This window comes from Poecilia reticulata, chromosome 14, assembly GCF_904066995.2.
Source record: "Poecilia reticulata chromosome 14, P_reticulata-male-v2, whole genome shotgun sequence".
In the NCBI taxonomy this organism is placed as follows: domain Eukaryota; kingdom Metazoa; phylum Chordata; class Actinopteri; order Cyprinodontiformes; family Poeciliidae; genus Poecilia; species Poecilia reticulata.
Window position 1 is genome coordinate 28386355 of NC_088843.1, and position 21681 is coordinate 28408035.

General features: G+C 36.8%; 1 protein-coding gene and 2 long non-coding RNA genes across 4 annotated transcripts; 1 reads left to right on the forward strand and 2 right to left on the reverse strand.

The window, feature by feature from the left end:
• Positions 1–3963: 3963 nt before the first annotated feature.
• LOC145554936 (uncharacterized) lies at positions 3964–6213 on the reverse strand. Its single transcript, XR_014090996.1, has 2 exons — positions 6130–6213; positions 3964–4375 (listed from the first exon to the last, which is right to left on the reverse strand). It is a non-coding gene; the product is annotated as an uncharacterized LOC145554936 (long non-coding RNA).
• Positions 5479–7889, forward strand: LOC145554935 (uncharacterized). The gene is made up of 3 exons (XR_014090995.1): positions 5479–5887; positions 5992–6354; positions 7826–7889. It is a non-coding gene; the product is annotated as an uncharacterized LOC145554935 (long non-coding RNA).
• Positions 7890–12728: 4839 nt separating this feature from the next.
• LOC145554889 (uncharacterized) lies at positions 12729–20995 on the reverse strand. Of its 2 annotated transcripts, XM_081615758.1 has the most exons (8): positions 15126–15204; positions 14695–15040; positions 14483–14600; positions 14303–14394; positions 14106–14220; positions 13760–14023; positions 13445–13621; positions 12729–13355 (listed from the first exon to the last, which is right to left on the reverse strand). In XM_081615758.1, exons 2-8 carry the CDS (start codon positions 14824–14826, stop codon positions 13153–13155), a joined length of 1101 nt encoding a protein of 366 aa, XP_081471884.1. In that variant the 5' UTR covers positions 14827–15040; positions 15126–15204; the 3' UTR covers positions 12729–13152. The 2 variants fall into 2 exon arrangements, with proteins under 2 accessions (XP_081471884.1, XP_081471885.1); XM_081615759.1 differs by lacking the exons at positions 14483–14600; positions 14695–15040; positions 15126–15204 and adding exons at positions 16136–16237; positions 16387–20995.
• Positions 20996–21681: the final 686 nt, after the last annotated feature.

Genomic DNA, 21681 nt, shown 5'->3' on the forward strand with positions numbered 1-21681 from the left:
GATACTCCATCAGTGATTCTTATACATTTTTTGATACTGAATTCTGGAACAATGAATGGCACACCATTATTGCTATTTGAGTTTTTTGAAGCACCTGTATAAACTTGAACATATCCATAGTACTTATTGTCTAAACATGATTGCACTGAATACGGATCTATAATTTTTTCTTTTTTCCTTTTCTCCAACAAAGTAAAATCAACAACACTATTAGGAAATAGAGATGAATGAACTGGTGAAAGAGGAACTGTTTGACTGATATTTATATGAGATAAATCAAAGTCTTTATAATGTTTTCTATCTCCCAACCAAAATAATTTAAATTCTTTTTTTCCTTTTCCCAACTAGGTATTAAAATTTCTTGACATGGAAGTATGGCCCTTTAAATGACACCAATAAGTTGACTTTTGGTGTCATTTTGGAAATGACACCAATCTTGGTAAGTCTAGAAGTCAGATGCTTTCTTCCTCGTAAAAAATAAGAGAAAATTTAAATCCCCATTTAATAGATCAGTCTTCTATATTATTAATTGTTTCTTGTATCTTTTTAACAATGAATGAAATAAAAATTTTTTACCACTCTTCCAGATTGCTCCATCATCAGCAAATAAAGAAAAGCCCATTCCACTCTACAAATTGTCAAACATCATTAGTCATTAATCTTAATAGAAAAAAACAAAGGACTCACTATACTTCCCTATATACCATTTTCAACAAAAATAATTTCTGACAAATGTTGTCCTATTCTTACTTGTATTTATCTATTTTGTAAAAAAAATCTTTTGTCCAATAAAACATTGATCCGTTAATTCCCATTTTTCTCAATTTAATTAAAAAAAAACCTTCTTTCCACATCATATCATAAGCTTTCTCTATATCAAAGAAAACAGCCACCACACTCTCCTTATTAACTTGCCCTTTTCTGATTTCATGTTCTAAACATAGAATAGGATCCACAGTGTTTCTCCAAATTTGGATAAATATCCCCTCTGCTCAACAAAGTAGCTCAATCTTTCATTTGTCATTCCCTCCATTATTTTACATATATGTGAAGTTAAAGCAACAGATCTATAACTTGCTGGATTTGACCGCTCTTTAGCTGGCTTTAAGACTGGAACCATGATTGCTTCTTTTCATGCCAAAGGTAAAAAACCCACTTCCCATATCTTAATCGAATTCCAATAAAACCTTTTTTAGATGAATTACTAAGCTTACTAGCCATAATATAAGAAATATTATCTTTTCCTGGAGATTAATTTTTAGATTTCTTTAAATCATTGTTTAATTAAAATAAAGAAAAAGGACCATTTAATAAGTCATTATATCTCACATTTTCTTCTAATAAATTAACATTTTCATTAATTGTACAAACTCTTCTCAGTTTTTCTTCTGTGCTTAAATTATTACAATTGTGAACTTTAACAATTTTTTTAACTAACATGTTTGCCTTCTCCTCAGTCAGCAATAACATTTTCATCTTTCAGAACTAGATATCCATATTCACTAATTCCATTAATTTGTTTTATCATTCCCCAAGTTTTTTAAATTTTTGTTTTCCTACCAACCGAATTACAGGTTTTTCCAATAAACCTTTTTTACATTTCTCTCAGTTCTTTTAACAAGAGCTTGTAACCTTTTATATTCAATAAAATTCTGAAAATTCTGATTTCTAGCTATGCTAGCACTAATGCATGCTGATAGCATCAGACCAAAATAATAATTGCCTTTGTATATTATGGATTGTTATTAAGACCTGGTCCTTAAATGATAAATTATAGCAATGTAATAATTCACTTAAGTCATGCTTTTCAGAAACACTAAGTGATTTTTTTAACTTATCATACAAAGTTGAATATGCGAAAATATGCATCCATCTCCAAAATACACATTGATGTGCATTTCTTTAATTTTATTGTTAGCGGGAGCTGACCTTTACCGTTATGTTTCGTCTCTGCTCTGCGGTGATTGTGAGTCTTTGACATTATCAGTAATGCCCATCTCACTGAAAAAATATATAAATGCAGAAAACTGGTGGATGATAATTCATACATTGTTTATGTAATATATTCAGGTTCTTGTCTAACTTTACATGAAGGAGCGATCCAGACATCGATGTTGACGCTTCAGTTATTTTTAATGGTAACATTATAATAGAACCTAACATGTGTACATGCCCTGGTGGGTATTAGTATAACCCCACTAACTAGAACCAGCATCAATACATAATAAATATGAATATATTACAGTTTATATGAATATATTAGTTTATATTTCATAGTATTTGAAGAAAAACTTTCAACATTATAAATTAGGAGGTAAAGACTACAGGGACTTCACTTTTATTACTATTACCAAACTGCACCAGCACTGTTATTCTGAAGTGCAGCAGGTTGATCTGTCTTATATTTGAAAGCCATGTTTAAACAGCAAGCATCGATGATGTAATGTTCACTGAATTATCTCAGTCTCAAAACTGGATTTGTTTATGTATATGAATTTGAGACAATCATTACTTCAGATTTTTTGAAAGATCTACTTCTATGTACATTTTTATGGATTAATCTGTACAATTTTTCTCTTGGAAAGTGTCACTAGATGTGCTGTGTGACCCGATGAAAGAGGTTCTTTAAGTTGAAGCTCCCAGCCGCTTCCAAAATACGCAGGACTTTCACCAGGACCTGGTGATGGCTTTGAGCTCCGGACGTTCTGGTTTGGAACGTCACATGTTGTGTAGGGTCACATGTCATCATCTTCCAGTAGGTCTCTCTTCTGAAATAAAATCACTTAAAAATTCATTACTTCTGAAGCTCATTGATTCTCAGGCATAACCTACATCTGCTGAGTCAGGAGAATGACTTCCTGTTTTTAATATGTTAAGTTTCTGATACGGGTGCTGGTTCTGTAGCTTTTATTTAATTCCTCATCCTAAACTCCAGACCTCAGGGACCGGCGTCCGGCGACTTGTAGATGTGTCCCTGGTCCAACACACTGACTCTAATAGCTGAATCATTTCCTCAGTGCAGTCGGGACAGTGCAGACTCATCTAAAAGCTGCAGGACACCAGCCCTCAAGGCCTGGATTTGAGGATCATTGCAGGGGTGGGCAATCCTGGTCCTGGAGGGCCGGTGTCCTGCAACTCTTAGATGTCTCCCTGGTCCAACACTTGAATCCAACAGCTGAATCTCCTCCCAAGTTCAGTCAGGTTCTCCAGAGTCCTGCTAACAACCTCATTATTTGACTCAGGTGTGTTGAAGTTGAGACACATCTAAAAGTTGCAGGAGACCGGACCTCCAGGCCTGGAGTTGCCCAGCCCAGCTGGTAGTTTACTTTTGTGAAGTCATCAGCTGCAACAAGCTTGAATTGCATAAAGCTAATTTCTGTCCTACTCAAAGTCACTGGTATAGTTTGGATAGAGCTGTGGCCTGAAAAAGAAGGTTGATTCTGTTCTGGGACGACTGTGGAACCTCTGGAGACAATGGTGCGAAGAAGGATTCTTCATAAAATCCAGACTTATGGACAACCCTGAGCATCTTCTTCATGAGACTGTCTGAGAAAACAGAGTGTCTTCAGATTCGTTGTAATACAGACTGCACCAGAGATCTTTCCTGCCAACAGTCATCACCATCTACAATAACTCTTTGAAGAATCTGAATTAATGACATTACAACATAATCTAATTTCCCTTTGTGATAAAGTATTTTTGAATTTTAAAGCATTACCGCAACCTATTTACAGTACTTTCTTGTAAATATTACAGTGATCACCAGCTTTGTGATCCCAGTCTAATAGGATGTCTGCATAATTATCTAAATTAGCCAGGTTTAGTAAAAAATTTACAATTTTTGGTGCCTTGAAAAGCATGAAAGTTGGTACAGTTGTAAAAGCAGGCACTTTTTCTGATTACCCTGGTTGATGTAGCCATTTGTTAAAATTAATGTTTAAAATACAGGAATTACATTTAAAGCAGTACATCAGTTCTTTATTAATGTTCAAAACAAACAACATGTAGGAAAACCTCAAATAAAAAATTCTGAAAGGCCTGGGAATCCTTTAAAATGGACATGGAGGGTCTATGGAGGACTAGTTACACTAAATAAATGTCCAGAAGTACCTAGAGACTTGGTGGATCAGGTTCTTTCACAGGATGTAGAAATCGTTCTCACGGTCTGAAGGATTTCATGCCTCAGAGATTCCTAAAGGACACAAAGAATCATTTCCTTTTAATCACTTGCTTTTAGTTGATTTTTTAAAATTATATTCAGGGATGTACAGACCGATGAATTACCAATTGAAACTTTTTATATTATATTTCCAAAGGAAGCGAAGGACGGAGAGAGCACATGGTGTAGCACCTTTTGGCAGATAGCATGTTCAGCCTGGTAGGATAAATAAAATAAAAACATCACTTTGTGTTTCTGAAAAGCGTGACTTAAGTGAATTATTACACTGCTATAATTTATCATTTAAGGACCAGGTAGGGTTGCCACACGTCCCGTAAAATATGGAATCGTCCCGTATTTGGCTGTTAAATGTTGCGTCCTGTAACGGAATGTGATTTGTTCCGTATTTCTATAAATGTCCCATAGACATGCCTATCACACACATATCAACACTAAGTGTAACAATAATGACCAATATAAAACACAGGAAATATTAAGGTCAGCTAAATTCTCGTTGTGGGAGCTACACAGGACCCCCTGAACGCTACGGACCGACGCTGTTGTCACGGTTGCCTAGAGACGGACACTACGCAGCTGTGGTGAGCTGGTGTCAACCCGCATCTTTTTAAAACATCCTCAACCCGATTCTCCACCGTCCTTAGACGTAAAACCTCTCGTAAAAATACAGAAGTAAGAGGGAAGGCGCAAATCCTAGGCTGAACATGTTAGTAAGGATGGATACAGGCAATAAAAAAAAAAAGAAAGAAAAAAAAAAGTGTCCATCAGTGCGATATCAGACAGAATAGATCAGGACAGGAACACAGCCGACCCTGATTGTAGCATCCCGGTTGAAAGGATGGTCTCTCCAACTGATGGAAACCGGTCGAAATCTAATGATTGACGAGAACATAAGCCAAGAAGCCAAAAAAGCTTTATCTCAGCGAAATAAGTGAAAAATGGACTATTTGTGATTTCGTAGCTCTACATTAATTTTTCAGCCATATTAGATGATGGACAGCTCCAAAATGCTAAGAAGCAATAGATCTGGCAGTTTCAAACTGGAAACAGGTCTAAATATCATGTTTGAATATATAAGAAGCCTAGAAGCCAAAAAAGCTTTATCTCAGCGAAAGAAGTGAAAAATGGACTATCTCTGATTTCGTAGCTCTACATTAATTTTTCAGCCATATTAGATGATGGACAGCTCCAAAATGCTAAGAAGCAATAGATCTGGCAGTTTCAAACTGGAAACAGGTCTAAATATCATGTTTGAATATATAAGAAGCTGAAAAATATATTCTGCACAAATCGCAGTAAGTATACATTTTTAGACTGAAAAAGTTCTGTTAATGAGCAAAATGTAGCCCGTACTCCTCTTGTTAACTTAAACATTCTTCTCTGACTTTTCCATATGAAATAGTTGAGATGTTAACACCACAAAGCACACATGACTTTGAAAATATAAATTATTTTATCAATATGTTGCTAAAGATGAAAAACAACTGCTCTAATAGGATGGTGTGTTTAAGTAATTTGTTACATGTTCTTATCAATCGCAGGTACGCAAACTCCATGCTTTAGGCTTCAAGCCCATTTTATTTTTCGCGAAGCAACAATCATCTTCAAGCAAGTGGGTTGCTGACATAACTACACATTTGGAGACCACGGATACTACAAAAAAATTTTTGGATAAGATGCAGAGGGCTTATGAATTTCTTCTCTCTGTTGGTAATGCATGTATGTTTGTGTGAGAGTGTGTACACCTGTAGTGCCTTATATCAGAGAGCGAGCAATACTTATGTATTTTTTCTTTAAAATTATGTCTTTCCTAGGCACACCTGTACCAGTGCAGCCCCAAACTTCTACAGAAGATGCTTTTACACACAAAGAGCAATTGACTGGTAAAAACGCTGAGGACTTCATTAATGAACCAAAGGAGACCACAGCTGAGGAGCAGATAAAGACCTCACCCCAAAACCAAGAAGAGACTGTGATTGTGCTTGATCTGGTTCCTGTTCCTCCTCCTCCTATTGTTCCATCCTCATCAGCTTTCCAGACGAAAAGGGCCCGAAGCCCCTCTCCAGCTGCCTCTCCCATAGACCAGCCAGATCAGGAGTCATCTCAATCACCTGCTGCTAATGCCATCTCATCAAGTCAGGGTGGCCTATGTGACACTGTCAGTAAGAAGAGAAAGCGTAAGTTTTGTTTTCCTCAGTCCTGTGACTATTGCTTTTACATCCATTGATTTTCTTACACCGGGGGGACCAACTACCTACTTAAGGAGTTCAGCACTAAAATGCTGCTGCTGCCTATCTCCAGCTAGAGGAGGGGGTCACCCTGCACAGGTCGCCAGTCTGTCCAGGGTGGTGACCAGGGCAACACAGAGACAGACAGGACAAACAACCATGCACACACACACACACACACACACACACACACACACACACACACGCACACACACACACACACACACACACACACCTACACACACACACACACACACACACACACATCTAGGGACAATTTGGAGAGACCAATTAACATGACAGTCATGTTTTTGGACCGTGGAAGGAAACCAGAGTACCCGGAGAAAACCCACGCATGCAGAAAGACCCAGGGCCAGAAATCAAAACCAGAACTTCTTCTATCAACTGTGCATTTAATGTACATTTCAGCTATACTAACTTCAAATTCTCAATTAATAATGATGCTACAAGTTTAACTAACTGTCCTGAAATCATAAACCAAGCCTTTGCAAATTTTACACAAGTGGGGAGAAGGAAAAGACACTGCTGGAGATGGAGATTAACAAAGATAGCGACAAAGCTTATCCACTTTGTTGCTATGTTCATTGATTTTTTCCTGACTCTTCTACTGACTGGTCAAAACATCTAGTGGTATATGTAGCAACTCTTTTTTGTTGTTGTTTTGGAGACTCTTAAATCAGCATTGCTCTGTCATGAGCAAGCAGCATAGGATGCTTAGATTCCCCCTTGCTCCTAAAAAGACCTACAGTCAGTCTAACAGTTGTCTGTCCTGCAGAATTCCTTTGGCAGTAATCAGAGCAGAGCATTCCAATTTTGTCAATATTACAAAGAAACATTTGCAAATGAGAATAATGCTACTATCAATACAGTCTACAACACTTGCTATTCCAACTCATCTCCCCGCTGCACCGTGTGGGGCAGTGGGACTGAAAGAGATCGCCATATACCAGAATGAGTGCTGAGTGACATGGCTGTGGTATTATTTCATATTTTAATGTTAATGAATTTCACTGTAACTATTAGAAAAACCCAACTACCAACTTGAGGAGTCAAGTATTGAAGTGTCAAAATTTTCACAGAATCAGAAAATAATTGTACAGTTTATAAGCGACAAAACTTATTTTGGGTTTAGTTACACTTTAAGTATTATTTTTCAATTTCTTTGGCCAATAGTTAAATAATATTTAACTATTAGTAGTTAAAAATTAATAATATTTAACTACTAATAATATAACTTTAACCTCTGAAATAATTAGAGAAAATGTGTAAGTCCATGTAAAGAAGATTAAAGTTTAGAATGATTAAAAGTCACCACACTAGTTTTCAGTTTTTCATTGTACACACTTAGGCTGTATTTCATGTTTTGTTTTTATAATTTTTTTCTTTTCTTGTCATTAAGGTTGCCGGAAATGTAGTAGACAAAAGGTGTTCCTCTTTGACTCAATCACCGGGCATAGGACAAACAAATGCGGTAAGACTAAAATTGTTACTAATACACCCTCTCAAAGTACATTCCCACCCTAGTCAAAAATGCCATGATACACCAAGAGACATTGCCACATGTGGAGATGAGTAGATGGGGGAGGGGTGATAATTGGGACTGGTCTGCAAAAATAAGCACATTTGTTTACTCATAACTTTTTGATCATATTTACTTACTCTCAAGACTCAATTGCTTTCTATTTTCTTTTTATTATAAGGATAAAAAGGGGCATTACAATAAGTCAGAGCAAAACAATTTCACACAAAAAAAGTCAGCATTGCACAGTAAACAAAAGCATAGAGATGGAACACCAAATCACATAATTAGGCATTTTATTATAAAAGCCATGATTCACCACTCATCCTTCAATACTGACTGAAGACTCCTTCCACGCTTAAGTATTTTAGAAATACTTTATGGACATGTTTTTGATGATTGCTTTAATTAATTGATTTCTCTTTTATTTTATATGCTGTGTAGGGAAAAGAGGAAGTAAAAATTCATTGGTTACCCTGCTCTGCTTGGTGAGAAGTGTTTTTTGCACCTATTAGAAATATAATCTTGCTATGTCATGGGGAAATATAATGGAAATGTAAAATTTGGAGATGTATATTACGTTATAATGTCGTCAAGCTTTTTGTGGCCTTTTGTCACAAGAGCTTTTCCTTAGGTTTTCAGTCTAGCTGAGATGGCGCCCTACCTCCCCTGATGCAGCTGCTATTAGCAAACGCCTGCTGGACCAGCTCTGCTGAGCTCATTTTGGGGATTGCTTCTCAGTCCAACGCTACTGAGAATGGCTGTAAACCACTTAATGAAGGTGTGATGACATCCTAAAGCCAGTGTCAGAAGAGGAGGTGCTTCTTAGAGAAACAGTGACCCATTTTGAAAATGGGTCTCCAGTAGACATTGGCTTAAACATGGCTACTCTTCCTGGGTTCTATACATTAAAGTGTGTAAATGACAAAGTGACATTTCTTTTAAGTCTTATTTGATATGTACAACATTTGTATAACAACTGAAGGTAACAGTCTTACTTTATTATATTATGAAAAGGCACTATGGTCCTAGAAATTATTTAATACTGTTCTTTTTATAATTGATATAAGCTGGAAATTAAATCTGAAACTGTCACTTTCTTTGTTAGGATTTTTGGTAGAATTTTTCAAAAACTAAACCACTATGAGAGATTTTTCTTGTTTGTGTATGGTGAAATTACTGTGCAGTCAGTTTGTCATCGGACACTTAATAATTCAAGATAATATTGTTTGGGACACAACAAGATCCTGTTGTGTCCCAATAAGCTGTTAATTGGGGCGGGGTGATTTAGTCAGGGAAAAGTATTTGCTACAGAAACTCTCTTTAGAAAGAGAAAAATGTTTACCTTGCAGTATAAAAATTCCATAACTTGATTTTACTGTTCATCTTTTCTAGTGGGAAAATCTGGGAAGACACATGGGAACCTGCATGTCAGTTCTCACATGTTGCTGTCCCCAAGAAGAGCCACTTCCTTCAGACAACAAACAAGCGGATGATGTTGCTTTTCTTTTTTCTTTTTTTGTATTACAAAGTTCTAATTTTCATTTTTTTCTATAACTGCAGTTTCACTTTAGTGAGACGTTTTTTGTTTTATATTGTTTTTGTCATTCACTGAAATAAATGTTACTGTTGTAATGCAGTATAAAGATCATCTTGGGCTGTTCATTGATACGTTTTGTCATATTCTGTAAAAGCCTTAAGACATGCTGTGACTGGCTGAGTCACTGCATGAACTATTTACTTTGCCTAGAGGTTTAAATTTTGAACAGGACTGTTTGTACATAGTAAAAGTTGACAGTCTTAAATCCTTTAAACATGCATTTTACACATTGTTTTTGAGTGTTTTGAAGGTTGATATGGAATTCCAAATTCAAGTCCATAAAATTTTGTTAAAAAAACATTAATTTCAATATAACTTCTTGGAAGTGTTTTATGCCAAGAAGCTATAATTTCACCATCTGCTTTTTGTATCATGTATGTTGTCTATCAATATTGTATTTGTAAAATGCTTTAATAAAATTGCTTTCAAATGCAGTACATTTATTTTTGAACACAGCTGCTTTAAGTGCAGTTACTGATGAAGTGGACATTAAAATACCTTTTTAATGTCCAGATCAACTGACCATATAACACATCACAATATAAATTTAAATAAACCTATGTTGCAAATGTCATGCACATGTTGAAGAACACACATTAATTACTAAGCCTGTAATATATATATTAACCATTTATATATTCCTGCTCTGACCTGTAACTACCAAAAGAAGTCCTTTAAGTCCCGGATGTTGCTGGCTACATTTCCTTAAATGATCCAATGTTATCAGCGCCAGTTTAAATAAAGCTGTTTAGACCAAAGTAACTTGAGGAAAACTTTTTCAAACCTGATTTCCATAATGAAATATAGTTAACCACACAAAATATTTTTGAAACATCACAGCTCCGCAAACTTCTATAATTCTTACACGGCTGCTCTGCGGGAATTTGAAATGGAATTCAGCCATTGTACGGCAGACAGAGTAAAAGAATAAAGGGACACATCGGCTCCATCAACACATTGTACCTTACAAGACTATCTCGGGGACAGGGCACAAATTATCTTTGACAACTTATGTGTCGGTTGTAAATCAATTTAGTGGTCAACGAGAAACTGAAATGTTCCCTCAAACTGAAGTCAAAATGTGCATTTGTTATAGTAAGAGTCATAAAGGGATTTATAACTTTTTTTTGCGTTTGCCCTTCTCAGTGCCTGTCAAGCTGGCCGCCGTTCGAAGTTGGTCAAGTTTGCCATATGTATTGTCTTGAAGCATGAAGCCAGATTAACTCTACAACCGATTGATTTCCTCTACACTTGCAGTAGTGTGTGATTTATGTGTTCATAGATAGGATTAGTCACCAGTCTTTGTTGAAGAAGGAAAGAAATTAAATCATAGATCGTGGAAGTGCAGAGCGAAAACTAATCAACTAATCACACATCAAATGGTAGTCTAAAAAATCACTATCAATCAATATAGAAAAATATCTGTAAGAGTATAATTTGTGATCTCTGGAGCAGGCGCTTTGGAGCATCTTGCGCAGTTGATGCTTCTGCGATCATTTTCTCCTGCTGTAGTGTGTGCGCATCAGGTTATCGACTTCTGATTACTTCATTTTGTAAATAAACCTTTTGAAATGTTACCCGATCTAAAATATTCTTATTGTACAGAAAAAAATTTCAGCTTGGCGACTACGCATTGAATATAAATGCACTTAGTGACTCTGAATCATCTGATTTCAATGCCTTATGGTGTTCCGCAGGGCTCAATTTGGGCCCTCTGCTTTTCTCTCTATTTACTGCCTCTGGGTTCTATCCTTAGGATACATGGATGATTGTCAGATTTATTTGCCCATGAAGCAAGGATGTACATTCTATAACATCTCTTGCATGTCTAGGTGCTCTCACAACTGAAGGCTAGGATGCTGCTGCACGACTTTTGACAGGAACTCGAAAAGGAGCATGTGACTCCTGTCCCGGCCTCACTTCATTGCCTGCCTCTATATTTAGGATTCATTTAAAATTCTAATGTTGCTTCGAAATCACTGCATAATCTTCCCCGGCTTACTCTCTGAGCTTCTTCACCCCTAAATACACTATCGTCACTCAGGTCAGCAGATCAGCTGCTCTTGGAGTACAATATCTAGGAGGAAGCTTAGAGGGGGGGTTTCTCTGTCATGGGTCCTAAGTTATGGAACGACTTGCTTTGCAGGTCAGAGAGGCCCTTCACTGTCCACTTTTAAAGCTGTCTTAAACCCATCTATTCTACTTGGCTTTCAAATCAAGCACGATCTAGTTTTTAATTGTACGTTCTTGTTTTAACTGTAAGTTTTTTTTTTTTTTTATGTATTGTGTTTTAATGTACAGCACTTTGTATCAGCTGTGGTTGTTTTAAAATGTTTCATAATAAATTGGTATGGTATGGAATGGTTAAAGCCATCATTGTCTGACGCACTACAAAAATGTATCTGCTCCAAATGAACATTTTAAACCTTCTGTCCTTCTTCATTTGTTTTTTCTTTTAGATGGAGGATCAAAATAACTTATTGGAGTTTTTAATCAACACCTGGCATGAAGTGTGCTTTATCTTCTGAGTTGCACCGCAACACAGAGAACATCCAGCGAACTGTATTGCTCGCTTTTATGAGACAATTATAATGAGGCTCTCGCATCTGTTACAAATCAACTTATATTATCACATGGCCTTTTATACATTTTATTTGTATGTATGTCTTTAAAATAATCTATCTATGCAATTATAACTAATTTTAAAATGTTCTCAAAAGTACATAAAAGCTGAAAAACAAATTTCTTAAAATCAGTTTTTTTAAACATTTAATGTGCTCCATTACTGGCTTTTAATAAAGCCAGTAATAAATTAATTTATTCAGTAATAATAATTCATCAGATATCCTACTTAGTAAAGTGTCCACAAAGGTAGATCCATTTTAGTTTATTAAATCATGCTTGACCATTTTGTGTAAATGCATTTCATTAAAAATCAGAACCATGAGTACTAAATTATCACTGACAACTAAAACTTGTTACTCATTTTTCTTTTTAATACAGAAATTGTCAGAAAAATTGGAACAGCGCCGATGTCACCAAAGAAAGAAATCGTTCAACACTATACACTTTGTTTTTTCATTGACTTCAGAAATAACTCAAGCTGCACATGTTCATAAAAAAGAAAGAAATTAGAACATCCAGAAATATGTTTCTGTTATGATGTACAGAATCACTGGACTGCTAAGTGTAGTCTTGTAGTCATTTTTAAACTGCTAAACAGAAACACAAAAGTTATTACTCCATTTATAGTTAAAATAGGAAATAAAACAATTACATACAGAAAAATCACTTTTACTATTACATGTAAATACAGTAGACACTCAGAAACAAAAGTAAAAAAAAAAGAATGACATGCCAGCCTATGTAATCACAGCTCTATTAAGCCTTTGTAGAAAAAAAAAGGCACAAACATATTAACTATTTATAAAGAAAAAGGATAAACAAAATGAAACAATACCAATTTGTAAACATAAAAGCATAACAACAAAGTGGATGGTATGTTTTGGTGATTTATAAGCAAACAAACCTTACATGTGACATATGAGTCAATCAGAAGGAGCTGAACACTGTCACAGGTCTTTGTCAGCTGTACATGCAGAAATGATTACAAACTATTATCAGAAGCTTCTGAGTCACTATCAAAGTCATCATCAGAAGTATCGTCAAAGCTAACACTCTCTGCTCCAGACAAAGTCTGTAGATAATATTCTCTTGCCTGCAGCTTCATCTGTTTTAAGTGCTGCAGCTCTCTAAGGATGATGCTATGGAGACCTCTTAGACCTTCATCGGTTAGGGCACAGGACGAACCTTTAAAGTTGAACATAAGTAAAAATAACAATTATAAAATTTTAGATGCTTTAACTATTAATATGTTTATACATCTCTTAAACACATACTTTTAAATTTGCCTCTCGATGACAGGTGGGAAAGGTCCTTCAGAGTGTCTTCTTGGGATAACAGAGATTTCCAATGATGGTCCATCTCTCCTACAAGGATCCTCTCTTCCTCTTCCAGTCTCTTTACTTTCATGAGGCCATCGAATGCCCTTCTTTTTGTGGAAAGACTTACAGAGTCTGAAATACATTCATGAAAAAGACAAATCAACTCAGTTTGAATTTGTAATTGAGTTTAGGTTTACACCTGGAGTATGTACTGACATTATCCGTCAGGTATGATGACAGTATAAAACATATTAGTGTATGTTTACATACCACTGTGTGATTGCTGCCATGGTAATGTTGTGTCGCCGGACAGGATGTCTTCCAAAGACAGTGCTTCTGTGCCTGCAACAGTCTTGTATTCTTCCAAAGCCAATGCTAAAATGTTTTTCTCATGTTGTATTTTGCGACGAGCCTTGGCACGAGCTTTGTTTCCGTCTGTGTCTTTGTAAAGACGTTGAGATCGCCTTTTGATGCTTGCAGCCAGAACCTCGATTCTGCCTGCCAACGAGTCTGGATCAGTTGTTGTAGATGTTGCTGATGATGATAAATAACAGAGATGCAGTTACATATAAGTACTTTTGGAATGTACTCTAATTTTTAATCTGTAAAAGCTCACCTTCTGCCCACTTCTTAATATCATTGACCCAGTCATCAAGTTGCATCTCAGTCACTGAAAGCTCAGTTTTTAAGGACACCAGATTGTGATGCTGTTTTTGAAGAGCTTTTGTGGCCTGCATTGACAATTTCAAGTAAAAAAAAAAAAATCAGAGCACAGCAATTATAGGAATGAACAAAAATCAAAAATTTCACTACCTTCTGGTATCGATGAGTTAGTGAGGTGGCCAAGTTGTCATGTTTTTGCTGGTTCCAGCGCATGGCCATAAGGGTCAGCATGTCTGTCCGTCCTGTAAACAGAAAGAAGCCCACAATAGTAGAGTTTTCAGTTATCATAGTTACTTATAATTTCAGGAAACCAATCTTTGGTCTTCTCACCAGCTTTTGACATATGTTTTGTCGTAACAGCGATCCTTGAAAGAAATGCATTGCACTGTTCAACTTCTTCCCCTAGAGTCAAACCAGCACCCTCTTGATATGCTCCACTCCATTTAACCTAAATAAAAGCATGCAAACACAAACAATTTCAACAGTCAAAGATGTTCATGCATTTATGCAAGGTTATTCAATGGCTATTCAGTGTTCCTTACCTCACATTTGAAGTCATGGGCTTTGGCATGGAACACTGAGAGAAATGGCTTCATTTGAAGCAGGTGTTGGAGCTCAGGACAGCTTTTAGATACTTTTTGAAGATATGGCCAGTACTTGCATGTTACATACATGCAAAAAAATGTGATCTGTCTGTTGGCCAACCTTTGCTGCAGGTACAAGGGGTATGCCAAATATCTCACCCCTATACATGTTCAGGGCACAAAGTAGGACCCCATGTCTACACACTGCTAGCTCCAATCCCTCCTCGTCCAGCTTGCTGCTGGATCTGTGAGACATCTCCCTGGCTGCTGACCATTGCCCACCACAAACACCTCTTCCAGAAATCTAGAATGCATAAAATTAAATCAGACATGCTGTCATTACAGGTATAAGGTTACTGTCATTATAAAGTTATAATCTGCAGTCTTACATGTTTGGTTGATTTGTGTATAGTCCACAAATTTTACTACATCTTCATCCTTGGCTATGAAAAGGTCCTTAAATATAGCCTGTTCCTCCGATCAAAAACACTATATAGGTGTTATGGTCCACAGGTAGTGAACATCACTAACTTATACAAAGAATTGTTATATTGCACACATTATACAATACCCTGATGCATTCTTGAAACGGTAATGCTTGCAGTTTCCATCCACTGAAAGTGCAAGCATATCTGGGGTACAAGCTTGACATTTGAAGGGATCCTTTCTTAACATTTTATCTAACTCATGTCTTACAGCTTCCCACTCGAAAAAACTTTTCAGGAAGCTGTCAGCCGAGATCTTTCCTGTCTGATTTAAGATGAGAGACAAATTTAAAAAAGAAAAATTACACAAGGACATAGGTGAACATGTCATTCAATCAATTTTGATGTTACCAGGACTTCCGATGATCTGAATGCTGAATGAATGAGGTGATATTGATTCAAGTGTATGAAACCAGTGACATCAAAATGTTGAAGAACATAACCACTCAAAAATGGAGTCAGACAGACCATCTGGGATATGCACGTTAAAGTACTCACACGGCCAAAGCGGACGGTTCGTTGGCCCAACATTTTTAGAAATGCTTGACAGGAGAGACCTGGTGCTGCCATCTTCATTTCTTCAAATGTAAAAAGCATATCAGTTGCATATAGAGTGGAAAAGTGAAGGGTAGCTGGCCAGTAATCAGTTAAATTTAGGTCATGTATTCCACATGTCCAACTAGCCTCACATCCCTCACAACCCAGCTCTGGCATGCTGAGATCATAACGACCTAAAACACCAAAAAAAAAATGTAAAAGTTGTAATACTTGGTTATTGTAATGTCAGGTTGACATTGTGTCACAAACAATTTCTTATGGTCTGCAAAAAACTTACTAAATAATTACATTTTGCTAACATTGGTTTTTAATGATATTTTGGTTTTGATTCATGAAAAAAATAAAGTTATTCATACCATTGATTGTGACCACAGTGACTGCCTTTCCTGGTTTGATCCTCAAACACTCTGATGGACAATCACAAATTCTAACTGGGATCTCCACAGGTACGAATCGTGCTAAAGAGATTGACATGTTTAAAATATGAATTCACATAAACTGCATATAAGATATGTAGAACCAGATGAACCAAAAAACAGAACATTCAAAATACAGTCAAAAGTTAACACTCTGAAGAGTGTTTAAACGGTACAAATAAAAAGCTTACCATCATTGCAAAGAGTTATATTTAAAACATAGGTAGTTGGAGGTAATGGCTGGAAGAACCCAGCTATGATGGTTTCTCTGTTGTGGAAGACATGTCTGGTGTGCATCATCACATCACATTTTTCACAAAAGAAGGGGTCTGGTAGGCAATCACGACACCGAAGTGCAGATGGATTTTTTCCACATTGTTGGCAAAAAGGGGCTGACACACTGTGCTGAGCTGCTATGGTGTTAACCAGGCGGGTCTTTCTGCTTTCCAACTCTCTGAAAATATGCTTTTTCTTGTGCTCCAGTTAGTGGAAGCCAGAGGAACTTTTGGCACTAGTGGTTGACCTGCAGCATCATTCAGCGAGTTGCCTTACTTAAATCCACATTTGGATGTCCAATTCCAATTTAATAACTCTTAAATTCCCATATCTCAAGATTCAAATTTGTAGTAGAAACTATTAACTAAAAATTAAGAAAGTAATTTAGATTGTCAGACAAATGGAGGAAAAACACATTTGTTTGTAACCTTTTGTAATAAGGTATGGTTAATGGATAGTGAACCATTTAAATTATGTTGCCTAAATTATCAAAATTTGTAGGCTATTTTTTGTAAATTATTTAAAGGATGTTGCAGACTGTTTAATAATATTTCTCTATTTTGATGAGCACTGGTGGTTTGTATTTTGTTTTGTTTAACTGTATTTGCACTTTGTAAAGTTTTTTTTTGTGTGTTATGTACCTCACGGGCTGCCGTAGCTAAATGAGGGCAGGTCCAATAAAAGCTGGTAGAATCACTGTATCAATGAACATTCAATGACTTGAATGAACTATCAACACTTAGTCGTCCCTGGTGAGAGCAGAAAGTTTTCATGGTGACTAAAGTAATCAAGGTGACTATGGTGATCAAAATGATTGAGTTGACCGATGATCCACATCAAAGAAAATAAAAAAAAAACTTGAAAATTAATACAAGTGCTGTGGGGCTGCTATGACTAAATACATGTACATCAACTGCTGGAAAAGCATTCACTCTGTTGCAACCACATTGTCCTTGTGTGTGTAAACAGTAAAACTCCTCATTTTTGTTATATAACTAACCTGTTCTTTGTTATTGAGTAATTTCTAGTCAAGATCTTACCGTATAATTAAAAACAATTTTGTGTTGGGGAAAGATATCAAGCCTTTAACAGATAAATGTTTTTACATTCACTTCTCTGGATGTAAAAGCAAACAGAATTAATTACTTGTTAGAAGAAATATATTTTGCCAAAATATCAATTAGCATTAATTTACTAATATGTGTAAAAAAATAGTCTACATGTGTCAGTGATCATGTTTTGAAAGAAGTACTTACTCTTAGGTAATTGATTTCTTGTTGATCTTGCCCTTTTATAAAGTTTGTTACCATCTTTATTCCTTTTTCTCCACCTTACTGTTGGTTCAGGTATCTGCATAGGTACTTGATCTTCATCTTTCTTAAGCTCAACAAGCAAGTCATCAAGTTGTTGAAGCTCGAGATTTATATTTTGCTGTTGTATCTCAGCATCTAGGACCATTAATGGATCAGAGATGTTTGAGACACTCATGGTGAAGGACAGACAGACAGACAGACAGACAGACAGACAGACAGACAGACAGACAGACAGACAGACAGACAGACAGACAGACAGACAGACAGTACTGTTGACAAGTTAAGAATAGACAAATTAAGGACACAAAAATGATGAACAGATAAAACAGATGTGGCTCTTAAAAGTGCCTTTTGTGGGTGCTATATAAAAGAGCAGAAATATAAGGGTTATTATTTGGACTTGTATTAAAGGTCGGCCAACAAACACTGTAGAAAAACAAGCTGAGAGTCTGTTGGCAGAAACAGCACCCTTTCCCCATTGGTTGAAAAAGACTGTTGAATTTGAGACTTAGGAGAGATTTTTTGGTATGGAAGATTCCATGCGCCGAACCGACGAAACCGACCCCGTGGGGCAATAAATCTCTTGGCAGTCTATGGCCTAGCAGCAAGAACTACGTCACTGTGTATTATTTTCCTTATTTATATATTTGAGAGTAGTCACCCTTCAATTCCTCAATAATTCACTGTGTTTCCTGTGTATATAAATGAGAAATGGTAATCATGAGCAACAAATTCCTAATAGTGTATGCTGCTCCATTAACTAATTTCTACGTAATCAACAGTCATTTGCCAGTTAGTTGTTTTAAATTGTTGATTGTATTTCTTATAATTAGGAATCTATACTCCGATTCACTCAAACTGAATGGGTAGGTGAGGGCCCTGTTTTCCTTTGGATCGCCCGTGATGCAGCTGGAGCAAAACCCCCCTTCTGGCTTTCTCTGCTTTTCTCTCTGCCTGAGCTGCGTCCTGTGTGCAGCTGCTGGCCTGTTGCCTCGTGTGACGTAGAGGCGCAGAGACTGAAACACAATTCATAAGTAACATTACACTTTCACATGACAATTAACTCAACATAACAAACACTTTCGACTCATCCAAAATGCAAAAAATATAAATGTACACATTTGGGTCTCATGATCATAAATCCTAAAAATAAAATCATTCTCTTTGCTCAATATACAACATCTTTTACATTCCGTACACTTTATGCCCATTTTTCCCCAAAACCTTGATAATAATTGAAGTAGGAAACTATTTAGATCCACACATTTGACTCTGTCGACCCAGTACTCCTACAGATTTGAAATGATCAATTGCAGAATCTTAAAGGTGTCCTGCCAACCTGCTCTACAGTCCGGACTTTCGAGTACTGCGAAATCAGGCCTGTGTGGATGACTAAAGGCCTTGAAACATATTTAAAATTGTAGTTTCATGTGGATCCGTCAAGGTGAAATTGAAATTGTACCTGAGCAATATAATCAACTATACAGGTTTGTACAGATATGTGTAAGTGTATTTGTATTTGTAAGTGTGTACTTATGACAACATATCAACACTTAGACAGACGACATGGAAACAATATCATAAATAATCTCGCTCACACTCATCCCACTGCTTCGCACATATAATCATGGTCGTGGCAGGGTGTGTGTGTGTGTGTGTGTGTGTAAGGTTATGGCACACGCTCCAGCAAGAGAGCGAGCAAAAATTCCAATCGTCGGCTGATCTCAGGCTGCCTTTATTTTTATTCCTGAGATGGAGACGGAGCGAGGGCAGTGCATTTCTGTCTTAGTTTGTATATGCATTGCCTGTCCTAACTATGCTTTGCTTAAGTTAACCCTTCATGGAGATAGTTGAGTCTCACAACCCGCTATTCATGCAGCCAAGCCATGCACATTTCCACACTCAAACCTGTTCTCCACTGATATATGTCAAAGCGAAGCTCTTAGTGCTTAGACTCAAAACATGCAAACTTTAACTGCCCGTCATATGCAGCCACATTTCATCAAACACTCATCCAGACATACGTATTTTCACACATATATTCAATATACACCCATCACACACATATCCACATCATTCACATAGGCCTAATCTCACACACATCCACATAATTTAGTCTCATGGAAGTTTAGTTCATTCCCTAATTTGTGTGTGTACATTATTGAAACATTTTTTTTTCTTTTTGAACAATTGATTAAATAATTACTTCAAGTTTTGTTTATTTGAGCTAACTCAGAGATCTCAGATTTCACTGCAGCTTAGGCCATTTATTCATTTATTTATTCATTTATTTATTATTTTTATTTCTCCCTTCCTTCCATTCTTCCCCGAGGAACTAGTTAATATGAGCTCAATTTGTTAGCATGCTCGTTTATAAGGTATATAAATGTAGTTTGCTTGTGATCCAGCCACTGTCCAATTTTTGTGTGCACACATTTAATTAGATTAGAATTTAAGTTAGCTAACAGAAATACTTTAACTCCTCACCAAAATCTCAACAAAAATTAAAGAACAATCACTGCAGTTTAACTCACAAAATAATCTGTAAAAAACTCTATTTTATTCACTTGAACTTCTCATTTCTCATTTTTCCTTTTTCAACTTCAGGCCTACTCATTCTTACATGGAGGATTTTACAGCTTCTCTTCCACCAAACGGCTTTTGCTCTGTCATGAATGGAAAATAGGCTTTGGTCACTCCATGGAGGGAAAAACACACACGCTCCTCCGCTACGGAAAACTCACCGTCTCTCTCTCCCGAGAGACACGATGGTCTTCACACAGCAGAATAAACGTCCCTCCTGGCCTCTTATTATTTCTATAGCGCTTTTCACAGAGATCCCAATCTCTCTTCGCAGATTCAGCTGGCTTAGTATTAACTCACGGCCTCTTGCCGTATCTAACAAATCGTGATATATTATTAATTAGTTAGGGTTAGGGATAGGGAAGAAGATCGCCAAACGGGCGGTGCCAGACTGACTAAGGTGCTTATTTTTTAGGGTGTCTGTGTTTCCAAAATGTACTAGATACCTATGAGTCTAACGTTTTGTGACAACCCCACCTTGCGCAAGGTTCTGTTCGTCAATGAGCAGGAAAGAACTTCATTTCTTTTTAGCTCTTCAAACCAGCAGCAGACCGGAAACCGCTCTACAATTTAATAAGTAAGAGGTAAGAGATCAATTCTCACCTCTTTTGTGTCTGGACCCGCGGTTCTCTGTTCTGCAGCCAGTCCGAAGAGTCACCTTCCATCCTCCTTAACTTGAATCAGTTCAATCGGCACGTCGGGTGTCACCACTTTATGGAGGAATTCAAAGGTGCTAAACTCATGAATTAAGAGACGATACACAAAACTCCATTCTCTCCGGCTCACTGACAACCAGGAAGACATTTAATGCACATCTGCGGAATCACATATTACATTTTCATCATCTCATTTTCATCGTCTCAGAATCCAAAATGTCTTCTCTTCTGGTTCTGGCTTCGAGCATTTATACCGTTTTCAGTCTGCTGTTGTGTATTGGAAACCGTCTGACCAATGGCGTTCTGAATCTTGTTTCTGGCTCTGTTTTACATTGAGTGTGTGTTGGAAGTTCTGAGAATTCTGGGCCGACCTCGTGGAAGTTAAATCTGCTCCTTCAGAGGACCATTAGTCAGATTGTTAGTTCTTATCTGTCCAAACAGAGACTCTGGCTGAGTCCCTTGCCTGCCAGGATGTCTCGTACAACATCTTATTTGGTGTTGAACCAGCACAACATAAAACATTCCTTTTCAGTAAAACATATCTTAATGTGAATTAACACAACTTTTAACTATTAACATAATTATATTCCTCAACAAATCCAGGTGAGCTGCAGCAGAGACTCATCTAAAGCAGGACAGAGGGTCCTGACCTGCAGGG